Source organism: Hyla sarda, chromosome 3, assembly GCF_029499605.1.
Source record: "Hyla sarda isolate aHylSar1 chromosome 3, aHylSar1.hap1, whole genome shotgun sequence".
In the NCBI taxonomy this organism is placed as follows: Eukaryota; Metazoa; Chordata; class Amphibia; order Anura; family Hylidae; genus Hyla; species Hyla sarda.
The window spans coordinates 436,334,760-436,360,963 of record NC_079191.1 but is presented as its reverse complement, the minus strand read 5'-3'; the positions used below and the strand labels follow the sequence as shown (position 1 = coordinate 436,360,963).

The 26,204-nt window shown below is 42.6% G+C and overlaps 3 protein-coding genes across 3 annotated transcripts in view; 1 reads left to right on the top strand and 2 right to left on the bottom strand.

Moving 5' to 3' along the window:
• The window catches only part of PCARE (photoreceptor cilium actin regulator), a 36,083-nt gene extending 22,106 nt beyond the window's left edge, over window positions 1-13,977 (bottom strand). The window contains exon 1 of the mRNA XM_056568557.1: window positions 9,868-13,977. Coding sequence (XP_056424532.1) covers window positions 9,868-13,835 — 3,968 coding nt within the window. The 5' untranslated portion in view covers window positions 13,836-13,977. The remainder of the gene's footprint in view (window positions 1-9,867) is intronic.
• CLIP4 (CAP-Gly domain containing linker protein family member 4) overlaps window positions 4,588-26,204 on the top strand; it is a 138,961-nt gene continuing 117,344 nt past the window's right edge. Inside the window, exon 1 of the mRNA XM_056568559.1 lies at window positions 4,588-4,697. The gene's annotated coding sequence lies outside the window, so the exon portion shown is untranslated. The remainder of the gene's footprint in view (window positions 4,698-26,204) is intronic.
• LOC130363151 (uncharacterized) lies at window positions 21,423-25,852 on the bottom strand. Its single transcript, XM_056568562.1, has 2 exons — window positions 24,629-25,852; window positions 21,423-21,530 (listed from the first exon to the last, which is right to left on the bottom strand). The coding sequence occupies exon 1, from the start codon at window positions 25,796-25,798 to the stop codon at window positions 24,965-24,967; it is 834 nt and encodes a 277-aa protein (XP_056424537.1). The 5' UTR covers window positions 25,799-25,852; the 3' UTR covers window positions 21,423-21,530; window positions 24,629-24,964.

Sequence of the window (26,204 nt, the reverse complement as noted above, 5' to 3'; positions counted from 1 at the left end):
TCCCTCCCCAAAAGCCAAATGCTCAGGGCCCAACATATAGTCAGACTGGAAGACCAGGTTGAACCAGATGGTTAGGAACTTCACACAAAGGGGATACCCTAGATCTCTTGTTTTAAATAGAAAGCTTACCCTGAGACATAATGAAGTGCTATACCAAACTCGCGTAAAAAATCCTGACAAGCGCATTAGCTTTGTTTCTACAATGATAGATCTACATCTATCGCCAGGATTATCAATAGACACTGCCACATCCTCAGGGATAGGTTTCCCAAGGTAGATGAGTTAAAACAGTATCCTATCATGTCCTATCGCTGTCCCCCCAACCTGAGGGACAAACCTATGAAAACGGATGTCTCCATAGGTGTGGGGGGACAAAGGTATCTGTACAGAATAAAGGCAGCTTCCTCTGCCGGAACTGCATAACTTGCAACCGCATGGACAAGGGTCTACATTTCAAACACCCTACTACAAACAAAATGTATAAAATTAGGTGGTACCTTACTTGTACATCAGAGTTTGTAGTTTATGTACTTACCTGCCCCTGTCACCTACTCTACGCAGGTGAAACCACATTGGACATTCGTACAAGGTTTAACCAACACCGGTTCTTCATCTGCAAGAAGCGGATGGACTTACCAGTTGCTAAACACTTCACAGAGGGGGGACACAAATAAAATGATTTAAGATTTACTCTCTTGGACCACATTTCCCTGTCCAAAAGAGGAGGCGATAGGGTTAGTAAACTCAAACGATGCAAGTTAAGTTGGATCCATGAATTGAGTTCACTACGCCTTCAGGAACTTTACGTACATTTCAGTGTCACACCAGGGATCTACGAATTATCCAGATAATGTTAACCTGTTGATCCCATGATTGTGTATATGTTATAAGTGACATAAAAATGTATTGAAACTGTTCTCTCTTTTTCATGCAGATTCGCAGAGGGGGACACGATCAAGCTTCACCATTCACCACTATAATTGGCTTTATTCTGAATTTTTCTTGTGCTTAGTCGTTGAAGTGTAGCCAACCAGAATAAATAGATGTGTTACATTTATCCTTTAGATTTTCTATGTAGTGTGGGTAATTTCTCTTTTTATTTTATTTATTTATACCATGGTAGTTCCAGTCCCAGCATTAACCATTGTCACCTGGGCATAATGTATATTTCTCCTTGTGCCATATATTCCCTCTTTTTATGCCACACACTGAGTACTGCTTTTACTGCACTCACTGACATTTGTTTTACAATTTTTTTTACAAGTTCATCTGGTCACTTCTGCACATTCTGCACCTTCACAATATTCTTGCATTTTGATATGGATATACTAATCTCTATTCCCTCATGGGGTATATATAAACGCACAATATTATTTAAAGGGGTACTCCGGTGGAAAACTTTTTTTTTTTTTTTTAAATCAACTGGGGCCAGAAAGTTAAACAGATTTGTAAATTACTTCTATTAAAAAATCTTAATCCTTCCAATACTTATTAGCTGCTGAATACTACAGAGGAAATTCTTTTTTTTTTTTTGGAACACAGAGCTCTCTGCTAACATCATGACCACAGTGCTCTCTGTTGACATCTCTGTCCATTTTAGGAACTGTCTAGAGCAACATATGTTTGCTATGGGGATTTTCTCCTACTCTGGACAGTTCTTAAAATGGACAGCAGAGGTCAGCAGAGAGCACTGTGCTCATGATGTCAGCAGAGAGCTCTGTGTTCCAAAAAAAAAAAATTTCCTCTGTAGTATTCATCAGCTAATAAGTACTGGAAGGATTAAGATTTTTTAATAGAAGTAATTTACAAATCTGTTTAACTTTCTGGCCCCAGTTGGTCAAAAAAAAGAAAGGGACAGGAGTGCCCAATTCTGACATGGTCACTGATGTTCACTACGCATGGCGTGTGCAAGAGTCGACAGCACAGTGTGCGCGGACAGCGACGCATAGTTTGGTTGCCTGGATACAGACAATGCTGTTCTGTGATTGGCTACACTCCAGTCTGACAGCAGAATCCCTTACAGCCGTGTACACACACGGCGGCAGGGAACGGCCGCCATTACAGGGTCGTTGGCTAGTGTTTGATCACATGGCAAATTCCCCTCTTTGATTGCTTTTATCTTAGCACCTGCACTATCTAAATATCATTAACACTGTGTACACTATTGGCAAAGATGTGCATATTGTATGATGTACTATCCCTCTGCACTGTAATATGTATATTACCCTTTATGATTCACCTGTATATATGCGTGTATTTGTATTATTGCATAATGTATCACAATGAGCACTGAATTGATTTTGTATGTACCTCCTATAAATATGGGAGGTTTGTGTCACTTTCCACGCTGCACCATCTCATTGTATGGTTGTGCTGCTTCTACTTGCTGTGGAGATATCTTTCTATCTATCTATCTCTCTCATATCTGTCTATCTATGTATCTATCTCATATCTATCTACCTATCTATCTCATATCTATCTATCACATATCTATCTATCTATCTATCTATCTCATATCTATCTATCTCATATCTATCTATCTCATATCTATCTATCTATCTATCTCATATCTATCTATCTCATATCTATCTCATATATATCTATCTATCTATCTATCTCATATCTATCTCCCATCTATCTACCTATCTATCTCATATCTATCTATCTATCTATCTCATATCTATCTATCTCCCATCTATCTATCTCCCATCTATCTATCTCCCATCTATCTATCTCATCTCTATCTATCACATATCTATCTCTCATACCTATCTATCTCATATCTACACCAAAATAGAAATGCTGCGGCACTCCAAAAAGTATAGTGAAAAAAGAGTTTATTGACCTGACATCAGAAGCGACGTTTCAGCTGCCCGATTGCAGCCTTTCTCAAGCTCCTTTCTCCAAGGAGCTTGAGAAAGGCTGCAATCGGGCAGCTGAAACGTCGCTTCTGATGTCAGGTCAATAAACTCTTTTTTCACTATACTTTTTGGAGTGCCGCAGCATTTCTATTTTGGTGTGGATTTTTGTACATCCCTTCACCTGGGGTGTTTTTTCTGCTGGCACCCACTGCTCTACACAATTTGGTTGAGCTGCTCCATTGTTTCTATCTCATATCTATCTATCTCCTGTCTATCTCTCTATCTATCTATCTATCTATCTATCTCCTATCTATCTCTCATATCTATCTATCTATCTATCTATCTATCTCATATCTATCTCCTATCTATCTCCTATCTATCTATCTATCTATCGCATATCTATCTATCTCATATCTTTCTATCTATCTCTTACACCCTAAGGTTATGTTCACATGGAAGAATGTCCATGCAGAATTACGCAGAAATATTCCGCACAGACATTTCACTGGTGCAGAGTCCCATTGATTTCAAAGGGATTCTGCTGCACTGTTCACACGGTGGAATTTTCTCGGCAGATGTTCGGAAATCTCAATTCCGGCAATTGTCTATTTTTTGCCGGATTTTGCTTGGAAATGCATTGCCGTCTGTGAGACGGTGCATTTCTGAGTGGTCCTAGTGCCCGCCGGATTCTTCAAATGTTCGGAATGTCCACATGTATCTTCCATGCAGACATTCTGCACATTTTACACCATGTGAACATGGCCTAAAGGGGAGTTCCAGTACATAAATACTTTTCCCTTATCCACAGGATCCTGTGCATAGGAGATAAGTACTTATATACTGAAGTTTTCCTAACCTGGTCTCGTGTCTATAGGTCAGTGTTTTCCAACCAGGGTGCATCTAGCTGTTGCAAAACTACAACTTACATTGTGCTGGGAGTTGTGGTTTTGCAACAGCTAGAGGCACTCTGGTTGGGAAACACTACTAAAGGTACTAACCTGAGTGCCTATACCTTCTTTACATCAGAATATTCTCAGCTCATATAGAAATCCTATTTATGCCAGTCGGGTGTTGTCTTCTTTTCTTTGGCAATAAAGAAGAATAATTATCCCAAGTTTCAACAAGTTTCCATATACAAGGGGAGTGGTAGAGATCACAACATGAAAGATGCTGCAACAACAACAACCGGCCCTGGTCTGGTCAGGATTAGTCTCAGCTTTTTATCGAGTACAACAAATAAACACTGGAGGGAGACGCCCAGAAGAAGTCGCTCAGAAGAAGTCGCCCGTCACAGGCTGACCCTGTATTGTAGTGAGGGATCCTATAGTCAGGATTATTACTATCATTTATAATAAATATGATGTCCTGTTTATTGTATCCAGTCTGGAGGATTGCACCAGATATCAGACAATCCGACGTTTCTTTCTTCCAATGTGCTGAATGTATATAGATTGCATTTCCAGTTTTTCTTTGTGAACATTTGCAAAATGCTTAAAACAAATCTGTCATCAGTGTCACCTAGACTAACTAACCTGTGGGTACAGACAGGTGGTGCAGGTGACACTGATGACAACGATACTTACCTGGTCCCTTTCCATGCTGTGGTTCTCCCGCTGTATCTTCCACTCCGGGGGGGGGGGGGGCAACTTGGAGCATAGGTGGAGCTTAGTGATGTCACAGCTGCTGTTCTCTGCTGGGTCCCACTGCTAGCAAACAGCAGCGGTGATGTCACTAAGCTCCATCCATGCTCCAAGTCGGCCCTGGAACGGAAGATACAGCGGAAGATTGCGGGAGAACCACAGCACGGAACTGGACCAGGTCACCTACACTATCTAGGTTAGTGCAGGTGACACGGATATTTCTGACCAATCAGTAAAATGAGCCATGAGACGTGCGCTTTAGCCTGTTCTCTCCTGGCTCTGTGTCACGTCACCCTGACAGTCTTATAATGTAAGTCTATATGGTCAGCGACCAGGTCTGACACAGAGCTCATTCTTGACATCGTTCATTGTCATTGGTTGGGGTCCGAACAGTCAGACCCCCCCCCCCCCGATAAATGATTTTGGCATGTCAAGTTCTTTCCATGATAGGTACACCGTAAGGGTAGGGTCACACATGTCGTATTTTGCTGCTGCATACCGTATATACTCGAGTATAAGCCGAGTATTTCAGCACGATTTTTCGTGCTGAAAACTCCCCCCTCGGCTTATACTCGAGTGAACAAAAACCGCTTCTGGCTTATCTGTGGGGGATGGGCCAGGCGATCCATCTTCGGCCATCTATGCTGCAGGAACCGTCCGGTGGGGAGGGTTAGTCCTTCCGGGCTGTCCATCTTCACCGGGAGGCCCTCTTCTCTGCTCCGGGCCGGCCCCGAACTAGTGACGCTGCATTGACGCCACCGCGCAGGGACATTCATGCGCAGGGACCTCACGGACGTCACTGCACGTTGTCGTAAACGCAACATCACTAGTCCGTGGCAGGCCTGGAGCGGAGAAGAGGGCCTCCGGGTGAAGATGGACAGTCCGGAACGACTAACCCTCCCCCCCCCCCCCCGGACGGTCCCTGCAGCATAGATGGCCGAAAATGGACGGCCTCGACCACCCTTCCACAACTGGGGAGGTGAGTAGAAAATAAAAGAGGGGTCTGGATGATGACGACGGGATTGATAGGCGGTGATGATGAAGGGGGGGATGATGACAAGGGGGATGAAGACGAGGGTGGTCATCACCCTCATCATCATCACCCTGTCATTATCACCCTGTCATTATGACGGGTGATAATGACGGGGTGATCATGACGGGGTGATAATGACGGGGTGATAATGATGAGGGTGTTAATGATGGGGTGATGATGACTGGGGGTCTGGATGATGACATGGGGGGATGATGTATTTCCCACTCTAGGCTTATAGTCGAGTCAATAACTTTTCCTGGGTTTTTGGGGTGAAAATGGGGGCCTCGGCTTATATTCGGAACGGCTAATACTCGAGTATATATATATATGGTATTTTCCTACCATTGACTTCATTGGGTAGGAAAATATGCAGCAGCAAATATGCAGCAAAATACGGCACGTGTGACCCTACCCATAATTACAATGTCATGAATAAAGGGGGAGAGCTTCTTTCATTTTTCAGAGGCCTTTTCATGAAGGAAGCGATCTGACTGGTTGCTATGGGCAACTCAGCAACTTTTCCTCTGGACAGGTTTTGATAAATCTCCTCCAAAATGTGCATCTAGGAACCACTCTTGTTCGGCAGGCCATAGACATAAGACAGCTGGCACCCTGTTTTTGGGGGGGTTGTAAAACAGCATTTACTTGTTTAACAAAAACAAAAAAGACAAATATAATGCTTTTTTTTCCTATTCAGTTCTGTTCAACTCAATAGTATAAAGCAGTGTTTTTCAAACAGTGTGACTCCAGCTGTTGCAAAACTACAACTACCAGCATGCCCGGACAGCCGTTGGCTGTCTGGACTTGCTGGGAATTGTAGTTCTGCAACAGCTGGATACATACCGTTTGCAAAACACTGGTATAAAAGGCTGTTCATACATCAGGTAATATTATGTCGGTAATCTCAGCGGCCATTAAATTAAGCAGAATAGGGGAGATTTATCAAAAACTGCCCAGAGGAAAAGTTGCTGAGTTGCCCATAGCAACCAATCAGATCGCTTCTTTCACTTTTGAAAAGGCCTCTGAAAAAAGAAGCGATCTTATTGGTTCATATAGGTAACTCAGCAACTTTTCCTCTGGGCAGGTTTTGATAAATCACCCCCCTCCATGTTCTTTATTTTTGTATTTTGGCCAATTTCAAGTAAAAAAAAAATAAAAAAAAGTCTGAAAGAAAAAAACAGTCAGTAAATGTTAAAATTATAACATGTTTCATTTCCCCAATGACTTTCAGCTAATATCTAGCAGCAGCAATTATGGTGTTTTTTTTTATGAATTTTTTTTTTTTTTTTTGTATGCCAAGTGAATTTCCAGCCAATAGGTTACTCAGGTGACTATACCACATAAATGTTATTTGGGAATATAAGAAGCTGCTAGACAGTACTGGTGCTAACTCCAGGATTACAAAGTATCATAAAGAATATACTACCCTAAATCAGTCATTAGCACTAACAGCTGGGGTCCCCTTCCGGAGATCGTGGGGGTCCCTCACGATCAGCAACTTAGCCACTATCCTGTGGATAGGGGATAGGTAGGTTTTTGCTGGAGTTCTCCTTTAACTGTTGCAAAACTATGATTCCCCTTAAAGGGGTACTCTGGCCCCAAGACATCTTATCCCCTATCCAAAGAATAGGGGCTAAGATGTCTGATCTCAGTCTTATGCCCCCGACCACGGGGACTGAGTATTGTGACGTCACGTCTCCGCCCCCGTGTGATGTGACGTCCCACTCCCTCAACGCAAGTCTATGGGAGAGGGCATCACGCCCCCTCCCATAGACTTGCATTGAGGGGGCAGGACATGACGCGCACAGGGGCGGAGTCGTGACGTCACGATACTCAGTCCCCGTGGTTGGGAGGCATAAGACTGAGAGCTTCCAGCGCTTCCCGCAGTACTTACAGGTGGGTGCTGCATGCTAGATTGCGGGGGTCCCCAGTGGCGGGACCCACGCGATCAGACATCTTATCCCCTATACTTTGGATAGGGGATAAGATGTCTTGGGGCCGGAGTACCCCTTTAAGCTGCATAATGAGAGCTGTGGTTTTGCAGTTAGAGATGCCTGGGTGCTATACTTGGGCCTTTTCGGCACTCCCGTGGTCAGACCCATCAGCTACTTATCCCCTATCCTGTGGATAGTAAGTACGTTTTGGCTAAAGTTCTTCTTATGACATAGCTTGGAGGAAGCCTTACTTTGCGTAACCTACATTGTCTTGTAACCCTCACCTAGGTGCTACATTTCTTCGAGTTCAGATTTTTGAGTCTTTTTTCACATGCTGATATGTAGACCGTCAAAGGTCAGAATAACGTGGCTTTTCTATATCGTTTCCAAACATAAAATACATGCAGACATGTAACACTAAACTTGAGATACAACTAAATCAGTCACCTGATGCCCAACCTCCTCCTCTGCCCTCGTCCTCCATTCTCCCGATTGACTTTGAGAGAAAATTAGCGAGGCAGTAAAGTAGTCGCTCACTTTTACAATTGCAGTCACCATGTGGCATAAACTTTGTCATCGCCCAATGCTTTTGATTCATAAACCTACTAAAAACGGTGTCGGCAAAAGAAGGATGCAAATGAGCGGATTTGCATATTAAAGCGAAAAAAAGGCGTAAAGCGCAATTTGTCAAAAATACAAGTGGCCCTTAAACCAAGCTCTCCCAGGGCTAAGGCGCTGGCGTGACAAATAACGGCATATAAATAATTGTGAATAATTATTCAGACCAAGCTTCTCCGGGCAGACTGATTAGCAGAATTCATTCTCAAGAACTTTTCTTATTCCTTTTCATATGACTGAAAATAATCATCTTCCCGGGTCGACCATTAATAGTCTGGACTTTATTTTGCCATGACATCAATTTCCTTAATTAGAGCATTCCGGTAGATGGGATGAAGTAAGATAGAGGGCGGTAAACTTCTCTTATAGTGATTGATCTGAGCTCAAAGTTCTTCTATTGGTACATATGACATGGTATGGCACTGCCGGAGAGAAACGAGCACAGAGGCCGACCCCGGCAGACAGAGACAGAAACACATCTGCAATAAGCAGCAATTCCTACACAAAGAAATGTTAAAGTGGAAACAACTGCCAGCATGTCCGGACACCATGCAAGAAGTATGCACACAGTGCTGTCACAGTACGGTATAATACCAGGTTCACTCAGCAGGAAAATCTGTGACATATTTTAGGTACTGATTTTTTGTCAATTACGGACAAAAATTAGCATGTAAAAAAAAAAATAATTGAAAAAAAATGTTGCCTATTTTTTCCTCTGTGTGAACTCTGCCTAAGGCACACTATGAAATCATAGTAAGCAATGAGACAAACACACACAAAAAGGGTCACAATGTAAATCAAAGCACAGGAAAAACATAATATGTCAGCGACAAGTCTGATTTGTATGGGGACCTTAAAGGGGTACTCCGCCCCTAGACATCTTATCCCCTATCCAAAGGATAGGGGATAAGATGTCTGATCGCGGCGGTGACCCCCGTGATCTTCCTGCTGCACCCTACGTTCTTTTAGAGCGTCGGGTGTAGCGATGGAGCGCTGGAGGCTCGTGACATCATGGCCGCGCCCCACTTGTGATGTCACGGTTACGCCCCCTCAATGCAAGTCTATGGGAGGGGGCGTGACAGCCACCACACCCCCTCCCATAGACTTGCATAGAGGAGGCGTGGCCACGATGTCACGAGCGGGACGTGACCGTTATATCAAGAGCGTCTGGTGCTCCACCCGACACTCTAAACGAATGCAGGGTGCAGCAGGGAGATCACGGAGGTCACCCTTGGGATCAGACATCTTATCCCCCTCATCAGCCTGCATTGAGGAGGCCTGGCCGTGAGGTCACGAGTGGGGCATGACGTAACGTCAAGAGCCTCCGCCCTGCATCGCCAGTCATCCGGCACGGAGCAAAGTTCGTTCCGTGCACCGGATGTCTGGGGTGCCACAGCCGAGATTGCGGGGGTCCCCAGCGGCGGGACACCTGCAATCAGACATCTTATCCCCTATCCTTTGAACTAGATTACAGTACCCCTATGTAGTTAATGTTGTGGAGTTTCCTTTTGGTCACATCAAAAGCGCCACTGCTGCCTTGCGACAATAAAGGTTCATTTACACTGTGGAAAATCAAGGTGGAATCCACAAAGAATTCTGCCTTGTATCAATGGTTTCAGCAAGGAAATTTCTTGGAGAAAATTTTCCTAGCTAAATTTCAAAGGGTATATAAGCCCTAAGAGTCACACGCTGATCAGGTAACATACCTGAGTAGGTACAATAATAAAATATGTTTACTCTATGTTGTGTGCTCTTTACATATGTGCAGTCTTATTTCCTACCTGGTTTGTTGAAGAGCCAGTTCACTGACAGCATTAGCAGAGATGGATGTTGGAAGATGTAGCTGAACTCTTGGTCTCCGGTCAGAATAAGACCTCCGGACAAAAGGTTGAGGGTTTGCTGCGCTCATTGCAACTCTTCTTTTTTGGTCATCACATTGACGAAGAGAGAAAGTGTGCCTCAGAACAGGACTGTGAACTTGATTCAAAACAGTTTCCAGGCTACTTGTGGCTGGTGGTGATGGAGACTTGGCTTCAAATAAGGAAGATGATGATGGACAAAATATTGATTGTGCATTACCTATCATTTTTGAAGAAGGTTGTTGGTCCTCAGAACTGCGTCTTAACCCTGTATGAGATGGAGAAAGTGGAGGAGAGGGTGCAGAATAAGAAGGGGGGCTAGGTTCTCGACGAGACTGTGGAGGGCTTGGTAGTTTTCGATGACTTGGTGGGCTTTGTTGGGTTCTTGTTTGAGGAGTACTTGGAAGCTTACGCTGACTTGGTGGACTCTGTTTTTGTATTTGAGGGGGACTTTGTTGTCTTAGTATTTGAGGCGGACTTTGTTGCCTATGCTGGCTTGGTGGACTCTGTTGTCTTCGTATTTGGGGGGGACTTGGCTGCCTATGCTGGCTTGGTGGACTCTGTTGTCTTCGTATTTGGGGGGGACTTGGCTGCCTATGCTGGCTTGGTGGACTCTGTTGTATTCGTATTTGTGGGGGAGTTGGTTGCCTATTCTGGCTTGGTTGACTATGTTGTCTTAGTATTTGAGGTGGACTTTGATGCCTATGCTGGCTTGGTGGACTCTGTTGTCTTCGTATTTGCAGGGGACTAGGCTGCCTATGCTGGCTTGGTGGACTCTGTTGTCTTTTTTTTTGAGGAGGACTTGGTAGCCTACGTTGGCTTGGTGGACTCTGTTGTCTTAGTACCTGAGGAGGACTTGACAGTATTCTTTGGGATGGGGGGCTAGGCAGCTTTCTTTGTAATGGGGGGCTAGCTAGCATCTTCTCGCCGGCAAGACTTGATTCTCTTGGAGTACTTGTTGTGCCGGGAGCTTTCAGGACTAGAGAAGAAGTTGGTGGACTTGTTAATTTTCTATTATTTAGTGGAGATGAAGCTGCAGCTCTTGTAGGGGAAAGTTTTCTTGCAATATCATTTCTCTGTAATATAGGAGAATATTGTTTAGGTTTAACCCTGGATATAACAGAGCACAACTCACTAGTGTCCTTGCCAGGGCTCACCACCTCACCATCACCTGGGTTCTGTAAATGGATTATTTTATGTGACTGTTTATACAAGTTTGCAGCCTGTTCTATTTCATTCCTTTCCTGAAGGTTCATACACGCCTTATTATTAGAAACTTGATCAGATGGTAAAGAGTATTTTCTAAGTCCAGTATTAGATAGACATTCATTCTTGCATGCCCTATCTTTAGATACATAAAAATCAGTAATATTTTTGCTTGGTAACACATTTTTTATGTTGATTGAGGTCTTTATTTTCTGAGACATGGGTGGCTTCATTGTGCAATTCTCCTGATCATTGGCTGATAGCAAGTTGAAGGAATCATCCATAAGTATTTCAAGGGGAGGAGGTGGGAGGTTCTCAAAGTCTTCAGTTCCATATTCAGTTGTATAATATGGTTTTAAAGATATAGATGAATCAGTAGTGAGTGAGCTTGTAGTGCAATATCCATTTGGATCAGTAGTAGCCTCTTCTCCCATTGTCGATACATTACTTTTATCCAAGTGTTGTAAGCCATGATAAGATGGAATTGTGGGAGGAAGGACAGGGACTCCAAACATTCTAACACATCTAAGAGGTCCCAAAGTTTTCCCATTTGAGGGTTTTTTGGAGTCATCCACTGGGCTAAATGTTTGTATAAGTTTCCGAACAGAATTCCGTGGAGAAGCTTTTATGCTGTCCAACTTTATCTCTGCAGAAAGAGGCTTCTCTTCTGCCTTGACATCTTGCAAATTTAATGCTGTTTCTAAATCTTTAGTTTTTTGTTTGCTATTTAAGTTCCTTGATATATTAGTATCAATCTTTTTTAGGGCAACTTTTTCCTGACTAGGTAAGATATTGAAACTTTTAGTAAGACATGCCTTTAGTTTGTTGGTAGATGAATTATTACTAGACATTATACAACCAGTGTGTGAAAAAGACTTCACATTTGGGTTTTGTGTTATGTCCGTGTTTTTTGTTGATGGGTACAGTTGTTCCAACTTTTTGCCGAGTTCCTTTTGTGTCCTTTGAAGTTCTAATAGAGTAGGATCCTCAGCTTGACTTCTAAGTGATTCTGCAGATCGAGATCTTCTGCTGTTAGAGGTTCTTCTGCTGCTCCCATCTGCAGTACTAGGTCGAACTATTTCTGTATTAACTTCTTCTCTAGTCCACACATTACTTATTGATTTACCGGGAACAAACTTGATCTTTTCACTGATGGCTTCTTTCATCTTCAATGTCATTTTCTCATTTTCTGGGTTCTCCAACCATTTGGATGAATGTTTATAAGGACCCATGCCTGCCGGAGAGGTCAGTGGTCTTTGTGTTAAGGTGATCTGACTTGCTAAACTTCTATCATCTTCACTTCCATCACTACTTTCATCACTGCTAGTTGAGTCTTCAGATTCTGGATTAAGAGTACTATCTTCTCCTAAAGTGGCAGTGGTCCCTATTGAGCTAATTGAAGGGCTGCTTGAAATACTATTTTGTTGAGAAACACTTGAATTATGTTTTTGTGCCCCAGATGAATGATCAATATTTTCCTTTTGAGCCAATGTACTCTTCAGATTTAAATTAATGTCAGACATCTTGTTTTTATTAGTGGACATTTGTTGTGTTGTTACAACTTCACTTGTTGCCAAACTCACTTGACCTGATGAGTCAATACTTAACTTTCTTCCCATCTTATCTGGAGATCTATATCCTCTCATAGATTCGGAATCGCCACCAATTCCACTGTCTTCAGAATAAAGAGTTCTATCATTGGGATTGTGCTGTGCAGCTCCTGCTGTCAAATCCTCCAAAGATTTGATCATCTTCAGGAGTCGTTCATTGCAGTGTTCTTTTTGTTTTAGCTTTTCCTCAAATATGTTAGCAGCCGATTCCAATAAACTTCTGGTATCTAGCAAGGCATTGGTGGTCAAGGAGGAAACTGTGCCATTTATGGATTGCATTTTATTAATTGTATAAAGCAATAACTGTTGAAGTAGATCAGGATGTTCAGCTGGATCTCCTTTTCCTAAAGGCCAAGTGAGGTTGCTCCCTACGGCTTTTAAAAGTTTTTCTCCATCCTCTGCAATTTCTTCCAGGCATTGATTTATATCATCAAATCTCAGGGCCATAAAGCTAATCATTTGCTGCATGATAATATGAGTCTGGGCTGTTTGGTTTGCCATAGAAATGACAGCTTCATATTTTGAAAGATTAGGGTTCAGAAATGCATACGCATCCTGGTGAGCCTTAACAAGCTCTTCTGGGAAATCAACCTTTTTTTCTATGTCAAGAAAAACTGCTTGGTTTTGTTTTGCACGTCGACTATGTTTACCTTGCCTTTGGCTTTTTGACTTCCTATTTCTTCTCGAATTCCCATCAAGTTGCACTGTTCCCAGTGCCTCTTGCTCTGAACCAGTTGAACTGTATTTTCTTATTGTTCTCCTCTTTTGGTACGTTAAATTAACCATTCCTTCATCAGCAGTGCTATGTTTTTCACACTTCCCTTGATCATCAGAAAAAGATCCATTGTGAGAAAGTTCAATAAAGCCATTGGAAACGATTTTCTCCAGCTGACTAGACCCTTTTTGCAACCCCTCTTTCTGACTGACTTCTTCATTTCTATTGTCCAACAGAGGTACTGTAATTCCATTATTATCCTGGTCGGGAGGAAGAAGTGCTTTGTTTTTCTTTAAAGGTTTAGCTGCATTTTTTGCAATTGTTTGGATGATCCCATTATGAGACGGAGCACAGCCCATCGTGTGATTCTGTATGTATAAGATTAGCAAATAAGTAAATAGTGCTTACGTTTTGGTTTGGTCCAAGGATATGATGTTCCAAGATGATGCTCCATTGTCTCCCAGAAAAAAAAAAAAGAAAAGGTTTTCCTTGTTTAGGTTTTAAAATAGAGAACAAGTAGCAATGAAATATGATTCTTAGCAGCTGCAAACCGGCATAACACGTCTGTCGGATATAGATAAATGTCTCTCAGTGTTTCTCCTCTCTCTTCATTGACAGATGTCAAGTGCAAATAGGATTTGGAGCTTACTGGATTAAACATACTTTATCCGACGAGCAACTATCTTTCATTGGAAGAAGCAACATGACAATTACATTATTCCTATGTCTGTCACTAAGTTTCCTTCTGGGGAAAGTTTTATCATAAGAAATGAAAGCAAACTGATTCTGAATTTAAAAGGAAAAACAATTGATTTAATTCCTGATAAAGCTGTCAGTCTCGTCTTTGACAAATGAGTAGATGAATTTATAACAGAGAACTACCTCAGTAAGTGCATGTAAACCACAGCACAGTTCATCTTCTAAAGGTTGAAATGTTATTTGAGTTCTAGTTTTAAGCCACTGTAAGAAAATTCTACATCTTGACAAATGACAGATACATTTCAGGGGCTGGTATCAGCGTAGGTCTACGCACAAATTTAAGAAAGAATGGGATGAGATGCTAGTGAGACAGCAGTGCCCCTTTATCTCTTGTGGATTAAAGGCATTATAGACCGGATAGGCCATTAATAGTTTCTACTCTGCAGTGACCCAGTGCTTCCACTACAAATAGAGGCTTCCGGCTCCCGTACACTATTTTTATTTCCAGCGTCATGGCTGTGCGGATCAGTGGGGGTGCCTGTAGTAAAGAAAACTGTCCCTGTAGCGGAATGTGACCCCCCGCGCAGGAACACAATTTTCTGCTTTACAGCCCGCTCCCTCTCACTCCATCCCCACTACCCTTTCATTATACCGTGTTTTTTCACCCATGTAAATAGGCCATCATTTGTTTTGTTCTGAAAATCCCTTTAACTTGGGAAAGATGCCATGTACAAGTTATATATAATCTTCATAAATAGTACTACACCTCACATACACACACTTCAGTTTATCCTGAAAAGTTACTTGAAAAAAATGGTGCACTTTAATGCCCTTGGTTGGTATATATCGGCATACAGTGATCCCTCAACTCACAATGGCCTCAACATATAATAGTTTCAACATACAATGGTCTTTTCTGGACCATTGTAACTTGAAAACAGACTCAACATACAATGCTACGGAATGTCCAGATCTGCGAAACATGTCATTGGCTGGAAGAACTGACCAATTAGAATGGGCATTCACTGGTAAAACCCCTGTATTACTGTAGCGTATGCACTGACTGGCTGTCTGGTAGCACCCCCTACAGTATAGGGAGGTATTACATGTTCTGTACTCTTTACCTGCGTCAGGGTTAGCTGCTGCTTTGGACACCATGTTACTTTTTAGGACACTGTGTTCTGTACAGAACCCGGAATAAGCTCCTGTCCTCTACACAGACAGTGATTACAGCTCCCAGCAGATCTTTATTACTTTTATATGGAAGGACTTGCTTTATCTATATTAGTTATCTACTTATTTTTCTTTAATCCTCTCTTTTTCCTATTGTTGGATGACATTTTGGTGGCTTCATAACCAATTACCAGGTTTCCATGGAGTGATGGTTTCAACATACAATGGTCGTCCTGGAACAAATTCATATTGTAACTTGAGGGACCACTGTATATAGGTATACCTCTTTTAATGGTATTCTAATGTATATGAGCAGTATACAGACATGTGATGTCAATGCCCCCTTATGCTGTGCCTGTATAGATCTATGATGCCAGTAAAGAAAATAATTTCAGTGTGCTCATAAGCTCATTAAAGCTGTAACAATTATCCCTAATGATTTCATGATATCTATAATATGGTCCTAAAACCACTCGGCTACAACTGATGAAAATCTGCCCCTTATTGTTCACGCTTCAAAATTTTCTTGGCCATTAGAAGAAATTATCTATAATTTGCCACAGACAGACAAAATCTTTTCTTCATGCACTATGAGTGGCCAACGTCAGAAAATGTCTATGGGTCCATTCACAGGTGAAGTTGTAAAAATGAGCCTTGATTGACGATATAGAGAAGTTAATGTCCAAATGACATGAATGTTATACATTACAATAATCTTATGTTTTCCCTAATTCTCATAGTCCCCTTTCACTCAGGTGGCAGGTTAGACTTCCTGGAAGTCTGACCATGAGGTCTAAGGCTATGTTCAAATGGCAGAATTTTCATGCAGAATTCTGTGGAAGAATTTTACTACCCATTGGGGGATATTTATCAAAGTATTTAGACTGGTTTTTCCTGTCTAAATTTGTCGCACAGAAAGTCGCAGTCGAAATATGTGCGACTTTTCTGCGACTTTTGCTCTATTTTTAGAACATGATGCATGCTAGTCTAGTTTAGACTGAAATGCATTGAAAAATGCATTGGTGCTGAATTTATCAAAAGCGACTTTTCAGCGACAAGTCGCATCGGCTGAAAGTACGCCGAAATGTCAGACCGTGTTGGAGCAGGTTTAAATATAGACTAAAGCATAGATCATGAAGTCCGTGCACAGAATTTATCAAGAGCCGTGCGCCATTTGATAAATTAGGCGCACAATAGACCAGCCAAACACTCTGTAGTTTGGTCTATATTGATGCGGGACATAGACAGCTTTGATGAATATCCCCCATTGATTTCTATTCCATGCCAGAATGTCATTGAAGTCAATGGGGCTTGAATTTTTGTGGAGTTCTATGTTCTGAGAACACAGAAATTCTGCCACAATTGCATTTAGCAAGCTTTGCTGAACCAAATTTGTGCAGAATTGCAGAAATTCTGGTGTCTGAACATAGCCTTAAAGGGGTACTCCACTGCTAGACATCTTATCCCCTATCCAAAGGATAGAGGATAAGATGTCTGATGGCGGGGGTCCTGACCATGGCCACGCCCCTAGTGGCATCATGCCACGCCCCCTCCATTCATGTCTATGGGAGGGGGCGTATCAGCCATCACATCCCTCCTATATACATGAATGGAGGGGCGTAGCCATGACATCAAGACCACTGCCGTCGTCACCCGGCATTTGTTTAGAACGCAGGGTGCTGCGGGAGATTGCGGCGGGGGCCCAAGCAGCAGGACCGCAGCAATCAGATATCTTATCCCCTATCCTTTGGATAGGGGATAAGATGTCTAGCAGCGGAGAATCCCTTTAAAGTATCCTGCTGCAGAAGTAAAGGAGGGCTAATGCTGCTACCACTTTTTGTTACTGGTTAGCCAACACCTGTTGGCAAATGATAAATAACTTTTAAGCCATCATCAAAGATTTGATCAATGTCAAGCAAGTAAATTTGCTGCACATTTACATGACACGATGGTGGCAAACTTTTACTTAACCCCTTAAGGACTCAGGGTTTTTCTGTTTTTGCACTTTAGTTTTAAAAACCTTTTAAAAATCTTAACCCTTTCAATTTTGCACCTACAGACTCATATGATGTCTTTTTTTTGCGCCACCAATTCTACTTTGTAATGACATCCGTCATTTTACCCAAAAATCTACGGCGAAACAAAAAATAATAATAATAATTGTGCAACAAAATTGAAAAAAAAAAAAACAATGCCATTTTGTAATTTTTGGGGGCTTCTGTTTATATGCAGTGTATATTTCGGTAAAAATAACACCTTCCCTTTATTCTGTAGGCCCATACGACAAAAATGATACCCTACTTTTATAGGTTTGATTTTGTCATACTTCTGGAAAAAATCATAACTACATGCACGAAAAATAATATGTTTAAAAATTTCCTCTTCTGATCCCCTACAGGGATGTATGAGGGCTCATTTTTTGCGCTGTGATCTGAAGTATTTTATCGGTACCATTTTTATTTTGATCAGACTTTTTGATCGCTTTTTATTAAATTTTTAATGGTATAAAAAGTGACCAAAATAAGATATTTTGGACTCTGGAATTTTTTTTATAGTTTGGACATTTACGCACGCGGCGATACCACATATGTTTATATTTATTTTTATTTACACAGTTTTTTTTATGGAAAAAGGGGGTTGATTCAAACTTTTATTAGGGAAGGGGTTAAATCATCTTTATTAACTTTTTTTGTTTTCACTTTTTATTTTGCAATGTTATAGCCCCCATAGGGGACTATAACATGCATTACACTGATTGCCAGCACTGATCAATGCTATGCCACAGCATAGCATTGATCAGTGTTTTCGGCACTCGACTGCTCCTGCCTGGATCTCAGGCACAGAGCAGTCATTTGGCGATCAGACAACGAGTAGGCAGGTAGGGACCCTCCTTGCGACCGTGCAGCTGATCAGGACACCGCGGTGGTCCCGTGAGCTTCCAGGAATGCTCTTTTTTTCTTACTTCTGAAGGGTTAATACCGGGCATCATCGCGATCGGTGATGTCCGATATTAGCCACGGGTCCTGGCCGTTGATAGCCGCTGGACCGACCCGCTATGATTATCCTTCATATAAGATAGGGCCAGGGACTATTCATAGTATTCAGATTATTGGGCAGACTAGATGGGCCAAATGGTTCTTATCTGCCGAAGCATTCTGTGTTTCTATGATGTGGGGTCACCGTGTGACCCCACGTTATATTGCGTGAGCCAACGCAGGATGTAAATATACGTCCTGCGTCGTTAAGGGGTTAATATATTTTACATAATATTTACCAGGAGTAAAAGACCTCTAAGTGTAATTACCCCCCATGAAGGGAACAGCTTATAATATACAAAAGATTTAAAGACCTTATCTTTATATGGGATGGGTCCGAAGAATCTTTCCCAGACTTCGCAAAATACCTCAACAATAATTCTTGGAACAGCATAGAAGACAGCATAGAATACCTTGATCTGGAACTGATGTCTGAGAACAACATGGTGATAACCAAAACTTACTTCAAATCTGTGGACTGCAATGGTCTGTTAGATTTTAAAAGTTGCCATCTGCAGAAGTGGAAAGAGAACATCCCCTATGGCCAGTTCCATAGGATTGGTAGGAACTGTTCCAAAACCCCATATTTTGTTAATCAAAGTAAGAATACTAAAAAATGGCTCCAAGAAAAAGGATACCCCAAACAGATGGTACAAGCAGCATACCAAACAATCCGGGCTTCACTTACAGGAGAGCAAGAACCCTCAAGAATTTCGTATCTCCTACTCGTCTGAGAAGAATTGAATCCAACCCTCCTAGCCGAAAGAATTCCCAGAAAATGACACCGGGTTTCTACAAATGCAATCTGAAGGCCTGCAAGCTATGTAAGAACATCAAAGATGGCAGCACATTTTTTTTAGAGCAATCAGGCACGGGAGATCTTCAAGATAAAAGATCGGATAGACTGCAACTCCACTCATGTTATAGATCTTATTGAATACAGTTGCAAATTGCAATATATAGGAAGAACTATACAGTGATCCCTCAACTTACAATGGCCTCAACATACAAGTTTCAACATACAATGTTTATTTCTGGACCATTGTAACTAGAAACCAGACTCAACATACAATGTCCAGACAGTTCAGATCTGTGATAGACAGGTCAATGGCTGGAAGAACTGACCAATCAGAATGGGCATTTTACTGGTAAAACATCTGTATTACTGAAGTGCATGCACTGACTGGCTGTCTGGTAGCGCCTCCTACAGTACAAGGAGGAACAACAAGTTCTGTACTACTCTTTACCTGTGCCAGGGTTAGCTGCTCCTTTGGACACCAAGTAAGGGCGGCTCCATTTGGGACATTGTGTGTACTGTATAGGACCCTGAAGAAGCTCCTGTCCTCTACATAAACCATTGTTTCCCAACCAGGTAGCCTCCAGCTGTTGCAAAACTACAACTCCCAGCATGCCCGGACAGCCAACGGCTGTCCGGCATGCTGGGAGTTGTAGTTTTGCAACAGCTGGAGGCACCCTGGTTGGGAAACACTGACATAGACCGTGATTTACAGCTCCCAGCAGATCTTTCTTACTTTTATATGTAAAGATTTGTTTTATCTGTATTAGTTATCTACCTATTATTCTTTAATCCTCACTTTTTCCTATTTTTGGATGACATTTTGGGGCTTCAGAACCAATTACCAGGTTTCCATAGAGTTCTGGTCTCAACATACAATGGTTTCAACATACAATGGTCATCCTGGAACCAATTAATATTGTAACTTGAGGGACCACTGTACAATACCAGCAAAACAGGATGTATGGACACAGATATAATGTTTCATACAACTTTGAAAAACACAGTGGGGAACATTTGTCATTGTTGCTTTGGTAAGTGGGTTCTGTAGGCGTTTTTTTCTTGCTTTGGTTTTGCTTATGTGTGACACATTTATTATACTATCACAGGAGTTGATAAATTTGGCTCACATAAGCAAAAACCAATAAATCACTTTTGAATACCTTTTTTTTAGTACACATAAGCAAAAGAAATGACCTCAGAACAGCAATTTGTAACCCCACCTCAGGTCGCAGCTGTGAAAAAATGTGCAATACACACACAAACATATATATATATATTTTGTGTGTGTGTTTATTAAATTTTTTAACCACTTTCTTCCCTTAAATATGTACTAAACCATTTTTTGTTTGTTTTCTTTTCTTCTCATTTCAGATCCGTGTATCCTATGGACTACTTTGGATTCGGGGTAGTACGATGACCAGTGGGGTAGTACGATGACCGTAGTTTTCAAGGACTTGTTGGGCGGGGAGTGTTTTTTAAAATAAAAGTTTTTTAAACTTGTTGTTTTTTTTTAAATGTACTTTACAGGCTTAGTAGTGAAAGCTGTCTTATAGACGGAATCCATTACTAAGTGTTAGCCCCAAAAACAGCAAGTGCTAACCCCAAATTATTACCCAAAGGGGTGCTGGTAAGAGCCGGTACCAACAGGCTCGGAGCGTAAAAAATTGCGCTCTTGGGCCTAGATGGTAACAGGCTGCCGCTATTTAGGCTGGGGAGGGCCAGTAACAATGGTCCTCGTCCACCCTGGTAAAGTCAGGCTGTTACTGCTTGGTTGGTATCTGGCTGAGAATAAAAATATGGGGAACCACACGTTTTTTTCCCCATAAATAATTAAATATTAAAAAGCAAAAACAAAAAAACGCATAGGGTTCTCCCTATTTTTATTCTCAGCCAGATACCAACCAAGCAGCAACAGCCTGAAGTTACAAGGGTGGGCGAGAACCATTGTTACTGGCCCTCCCCAGCCTAAATAACACCAGCCTGTTACCGCCTAGGCCCAGGAGCGCCATTTTTTAAGCTCCGGGCCTGTTGGTACCCGCTCTTCCCGGCACCCCTGTGGCGGTGGGTACCGGGGTAATAATTGGGGGTTAGCGCTAGCTGTTTTTGTGGCTAATGATAAGCCCCGGCTTAGTAATGGATTCTGTCTATAAGACAGTTTCCACTACTAAGCCTATAAAGTAAATAAAAAAAAAAAAACACAACACTTTATAAAACTTTTATTTAAAAAAAAAAACACTCCCCAACAAGCCTGCGTTAACCATTTTATTAACATTAAATTAAAAAAATTTAAAAACACTGGTCATCGATGTAGTCGACCGAATCCGAAGTAGTCCACAGGATATACGGATCTGAAACGAGAAAAAAACACGTAAAATAGGTTAATACATTTGTTGTCACACGCTCGCACATCTCCTACCCGCGCCGCACGACTACAACTCCCAGCATGTCCTCACTGTAAGGGCATGCTGGGAGTTGTAGTCATTTGATGGCGGCTTGGTGGGAGATGTGCAGGCGGGTGACAAGCAAAGCAGAAAAACTTGCCACCTGCTCACACATCTCCTGCCACCTGCGCTGCATGACTACAACTCCCAGCATGCCCTTGCAGCAAAGACATGCTGGGAGTTGTAGTCGTGCGGTGGGGGAGGGTGACAAGAATATCTCCCACCCCTGCTGCAGGACTACAACTACCGGCATGTCTTTACTACAAAGGCATGCTGGGAGTTGAAGTCCAGCAGCAAGGGCAGATGACAAGCTTGTCACCTGCTCCCACTGGAGGACTACAACTCCCAGCATACCCTTACAGTAAGGACATGCTGGGAGTTGTAGTCGTGCGGTGAGGGTGGGTGACAGGGAAGCGGGCGGCTTGTTCTCCGCTCCCTGGCTTCCCAGAGGGGAAAATGAAGTTACAGCACTGTAACTTCATATTTCCCCCTGGCAGCTGTGATTGGCCAGGAGGTCTGGACCAATCACAGATCTGCCCGGGAAATATGAAATTACAGTGCTGTAATTTCATATTCCTGTTAGTCGGCCGGCTACGCTCCCTGGCCACCTGCCCGCTAGGTATTGCAGAACTACAACTCCCAGCATGTCCTCACTGTAAGGGCATGCTGGGAGTTGTAGTTATGCAATCCCTAGCGAGCGGGTGATAGGTGCAGGCGTGTGGCCAGGGAGCGTAGCTTTACAAAAAGTCGCACGCGCAAATTTTCGTGCGCCTTTTTGTAAAGCTCCGTTCCCAGGCCACCTGTCCGCATCTACCACCCAACCCGCTAACTATTTCAGGACTACAACTCCCAGCATGCCCTTACAGCGAGGACATGCTGGGAGTTGAAGTCCCAACAGCTTGTGGCCGGGTGGTTGCTGTGAGCGGGTGCCAGGGAAGCTGAACTGTGCAATAAGTCGCACAAAAAGCGACTTTTGCACATGATAAATTCCCGACCACTGCAAAGTGAAAACTGAAAATTGCTTAGTTAGGGCTGATTGGTATTTTTTGCTTACCCACAAAAGTCGCACAAAAAATTGCTTAGGCGCACGTGTGACTTTCTGTGTGACTTCTGTAAGCAAAAAAAAAACATCTAAATCCCTTGATAAATGTCCCTCTGTGTATCTAGACACGCTGTAGTCCACCACAACAACCAATTGGCAGACTTCCAGATCACTGGTATTGATCAAATTACAGTGATCCCTCAACATACAATAGTTTCAACCAGGGCCGCCATCAGAGGGGTTCACCTGGTACCCCAGTAAGGCCCGCCTGGTCCCAACACTTTCTTGCGAGTCAGTGAGTGACTGTCACTCACTGACGGCTGGGGGGAGGCATCACTACACACTGACTGACTACATCATATTCTTTTTTATTACGTTCCAGCCCTGCCCTGTCTGTGGCCCAGACTGGCCAGCGGGGGCTGGAGTGAGAGACAGCACCATCCGGAGGGCAGCACACTGTCACTTTAAAATGTCAGGGGCTGCAGTTGGTATGAGACATGCCTGTGCGCGGCTCTCAGTTACCAGCAGGGCCTGCTAGTAGCAGCTGGCCAGTGACGTCAGCTCACGTGTCCCTCCTCTTCCTGCCCACTGCCTGCAATAGAGGAGCGGAGCAGCAGGCTACACTGCACACAGGTACTTACTTGTATGGGGGCAGTGTATGGTGGCTGTGTGTGTGTATGATGGCTGTGTGTGTATATAGAAGCTGTGTATGAGTGTATGATGGCCATGTGTGTATAAGGAGCAGTGTGTGTATATAGAAGCTATGTATGTGTGCAAGATGGCCATGTGTGTATATAGAAGCTGTGTGGGTATAATGGCTGTGTGTGTGTATAAAGGGGCAGTGTGTGTATATAGAAGCTGTGTATGTGTGTATGATGGCTCTGTGTGTGTGTGTATAAAGGGGCAGTGTATGTATAAAGAAGCTGTGTATGATGGGCATTAGAGATGAGCGAATTTACAGTAAATTCGATTCGTCACAAACTTCTCGGCTCGGCAGTTAATGACTTTTCCTGCATAAATTAGTTCAGCTTTCAGGTGCTCCCGTGGGCTGGAAAAGGTGGATACAGTCCTAGGAGACTCTTTCCTAGGACTGTATCCACCTTTTCCAGCCCACTGGAGCACCTGAAAGCTGAACTAATTTATGCAGGATAAGTCATCAACTGCCAAGCCGAGAAGTTCATGACGAATCGAATTTACTGTACATCTCTAATAGCCATGTGTCTCTGTCATCAGGGTTGGAGCAGATGCGGTGGTACCTGATGGCTTGGCTGTATATGATGCCTTTCTTGGTGTGGGACGGATGGGAACTTGAATTGTGTAGATAGCTGGATCGGTCTATGGGTTTTCTGTATACAGATGTCTGTATTGTGTCCTTGTTTATAGTTACAGTGGTGTCCAGAAAGTTTACACTTTCTGTAGAGAAGTCATTTTGAGTTTGATGGATGGATTAAATGTGTTGAAGGCATCATGAAATTGTTTGAGTTTATCCTCTCCTTCAGTCCAAACAATGAAAATATCATCAATGTATCTGTAGGGTTTGTGAATTTGGGTATTCAGGAATCGCTCTTCAAGGTCAGCCATGAACAGATTGGCATATTGTGGTGCCATCCTGGTCCCCATAGCAGTTCCCATCATCTGTAGGTATATTTCATTGTTGAAGCTGAAGTAGTTGTGTGTGAGAATGAATTCTATTAGTTTGGTGATGATCTGAGGGCTGTATTTCTGGTTGTGGGTCTGAGAGGAGAGGAACAGTGAGCAGGCCTCAATTCCATCTCTGTGTGGGATGTTACTATACAGAGATTCTACGTCCATTGTTACCAATATGGAGTTGGCAGGCAAGTTCGTAATCTGACTCAGTTTCTTAAGTCAGTGGTGTCCTGTATGAAGCTGCTGGTGCGTGTAACAAAGGGTTTTAGTGTGTTTTCTACCAAACCAGATATCTGTTCAGTTAGTGTGTCCATACCTGTTATTATTGGTCTGCCAGGGTTTCCAGATTTGTGGATTTTTGGGAGCATGTAGAATGTCCCTGTTTTGGGATCGGTGGGTATAAGTGTCTCTAATCCTTTTTGCGAGTCCTCTGGGAAGGATTGAATCAATTTTCTTAGTTCCATGGTGTATTCTTTGGTGGGGTCTTCTGTCAGTTTCTTGTAGTGTCTGACAATTGTCGGTTTCCCTCTTTGATGTAGTCCTGGGTGTTCATGATCACTACTGCTCCTCCCTTGTCTGCTGATTTGATTGTGATGGCTTGATTATTTCTTACGTTTTTGATGGCCTCTCTTTCCAATACTGAGAGGTTGTATTAGGTGTTATGGTGGTGTTTAGTGACTAAGGATGCTGTTCTTAGTCTGAAGCTTGAAATGTAGCTGTCCAGTTTGCTGTTACGTCCTGGTGCTGGGGTGAAGTGGGAATTCTTTTTCTTGATGTTGTAATCCAAGGTGGTAGTGGTTGTGTCCCCTTTGTCATGAAAGAATTCTTTAAGTCGTAGTCTTCTAAAGAATTCTTCCAAGTCTGAGTATAGTTTAATGTCATGTAGTTTGGTGCTTGGACAGAATGAGAGTCCTTTAGAGAGAACAGATCTCTCAGGCTTGGAAAGTTCATAATCTGAAATGTTAATAATTCCAGAGTTGTCTGTATTGATGTCAGGCGTAGTTGTGGGACCATTGGTTGTTTCAGTCCTTCTATTGTTTGTAGTGATCCTAATATTCCTCTCTGTTTGGTGCTTGTAGAAATTTTGGGAGAGTTTGCCCAGTTTCTTATTTTTCTTCATGAAAAGATCTCTTATTTGGTGGTTGTGGAAGTTTTGCATATCCATTCCCACTTGTTTGGCCATGTGTTGATCCTGTTCTTGTAAAAGCTGAAGTAGGGATGTTTTTGTATTTTGAATGTCTTGTATTTTCCTGTATAGAAGGTGGATAAGATGGTTCCTACGTTTTTTGCTGGTGCGTTGGCAGAGATCTTGAGCATATTGCGAGTTATGCGTTGTAGCAACTGGATTTTTGATCCTTAGTCCCTTGGGGATGAGTCTTCTTTTCTTACAGTGAGACAAGAAGTATATATCACTGTGAAGCTGTGTTTCCTTTCTGGTGAGCTTGAAGATTTGCGTTGTTAAGCGGCTGTATGCGGTATCTTCCATAGTAGATTAGTTAGGAGTAGCAATATTAGTCCAGTGATGCAAAAAGCAAAATCATCTGTAGTTGCAGTATCTTGTAATACCTTTTTTATTGGACTAACAAGATTATGTAGAGACAAGCTTTCGGGATACCTCCCTTTATCAAGTCATAAGCATTTCTGAGCTCACAAGGAGAAAACACAGGTTCTATCTCACAAAGTATGCAGGGGTTAAAACAACATATGTGGAGAATGGACATTAAGTTGGGCCATAAATTGTATAGCAATAGGACAATAGATACAGATATTGAGGAGGGGGGGGTTGGAGAGCAGAGGTGAGAATGGTGGTTGGGCTGGACGGACAATTTTACTGCAGAGCCATAGACTGAAGATAAGACTTAGACGGGTAGGGGGGGCAGGGGTGTAATGGT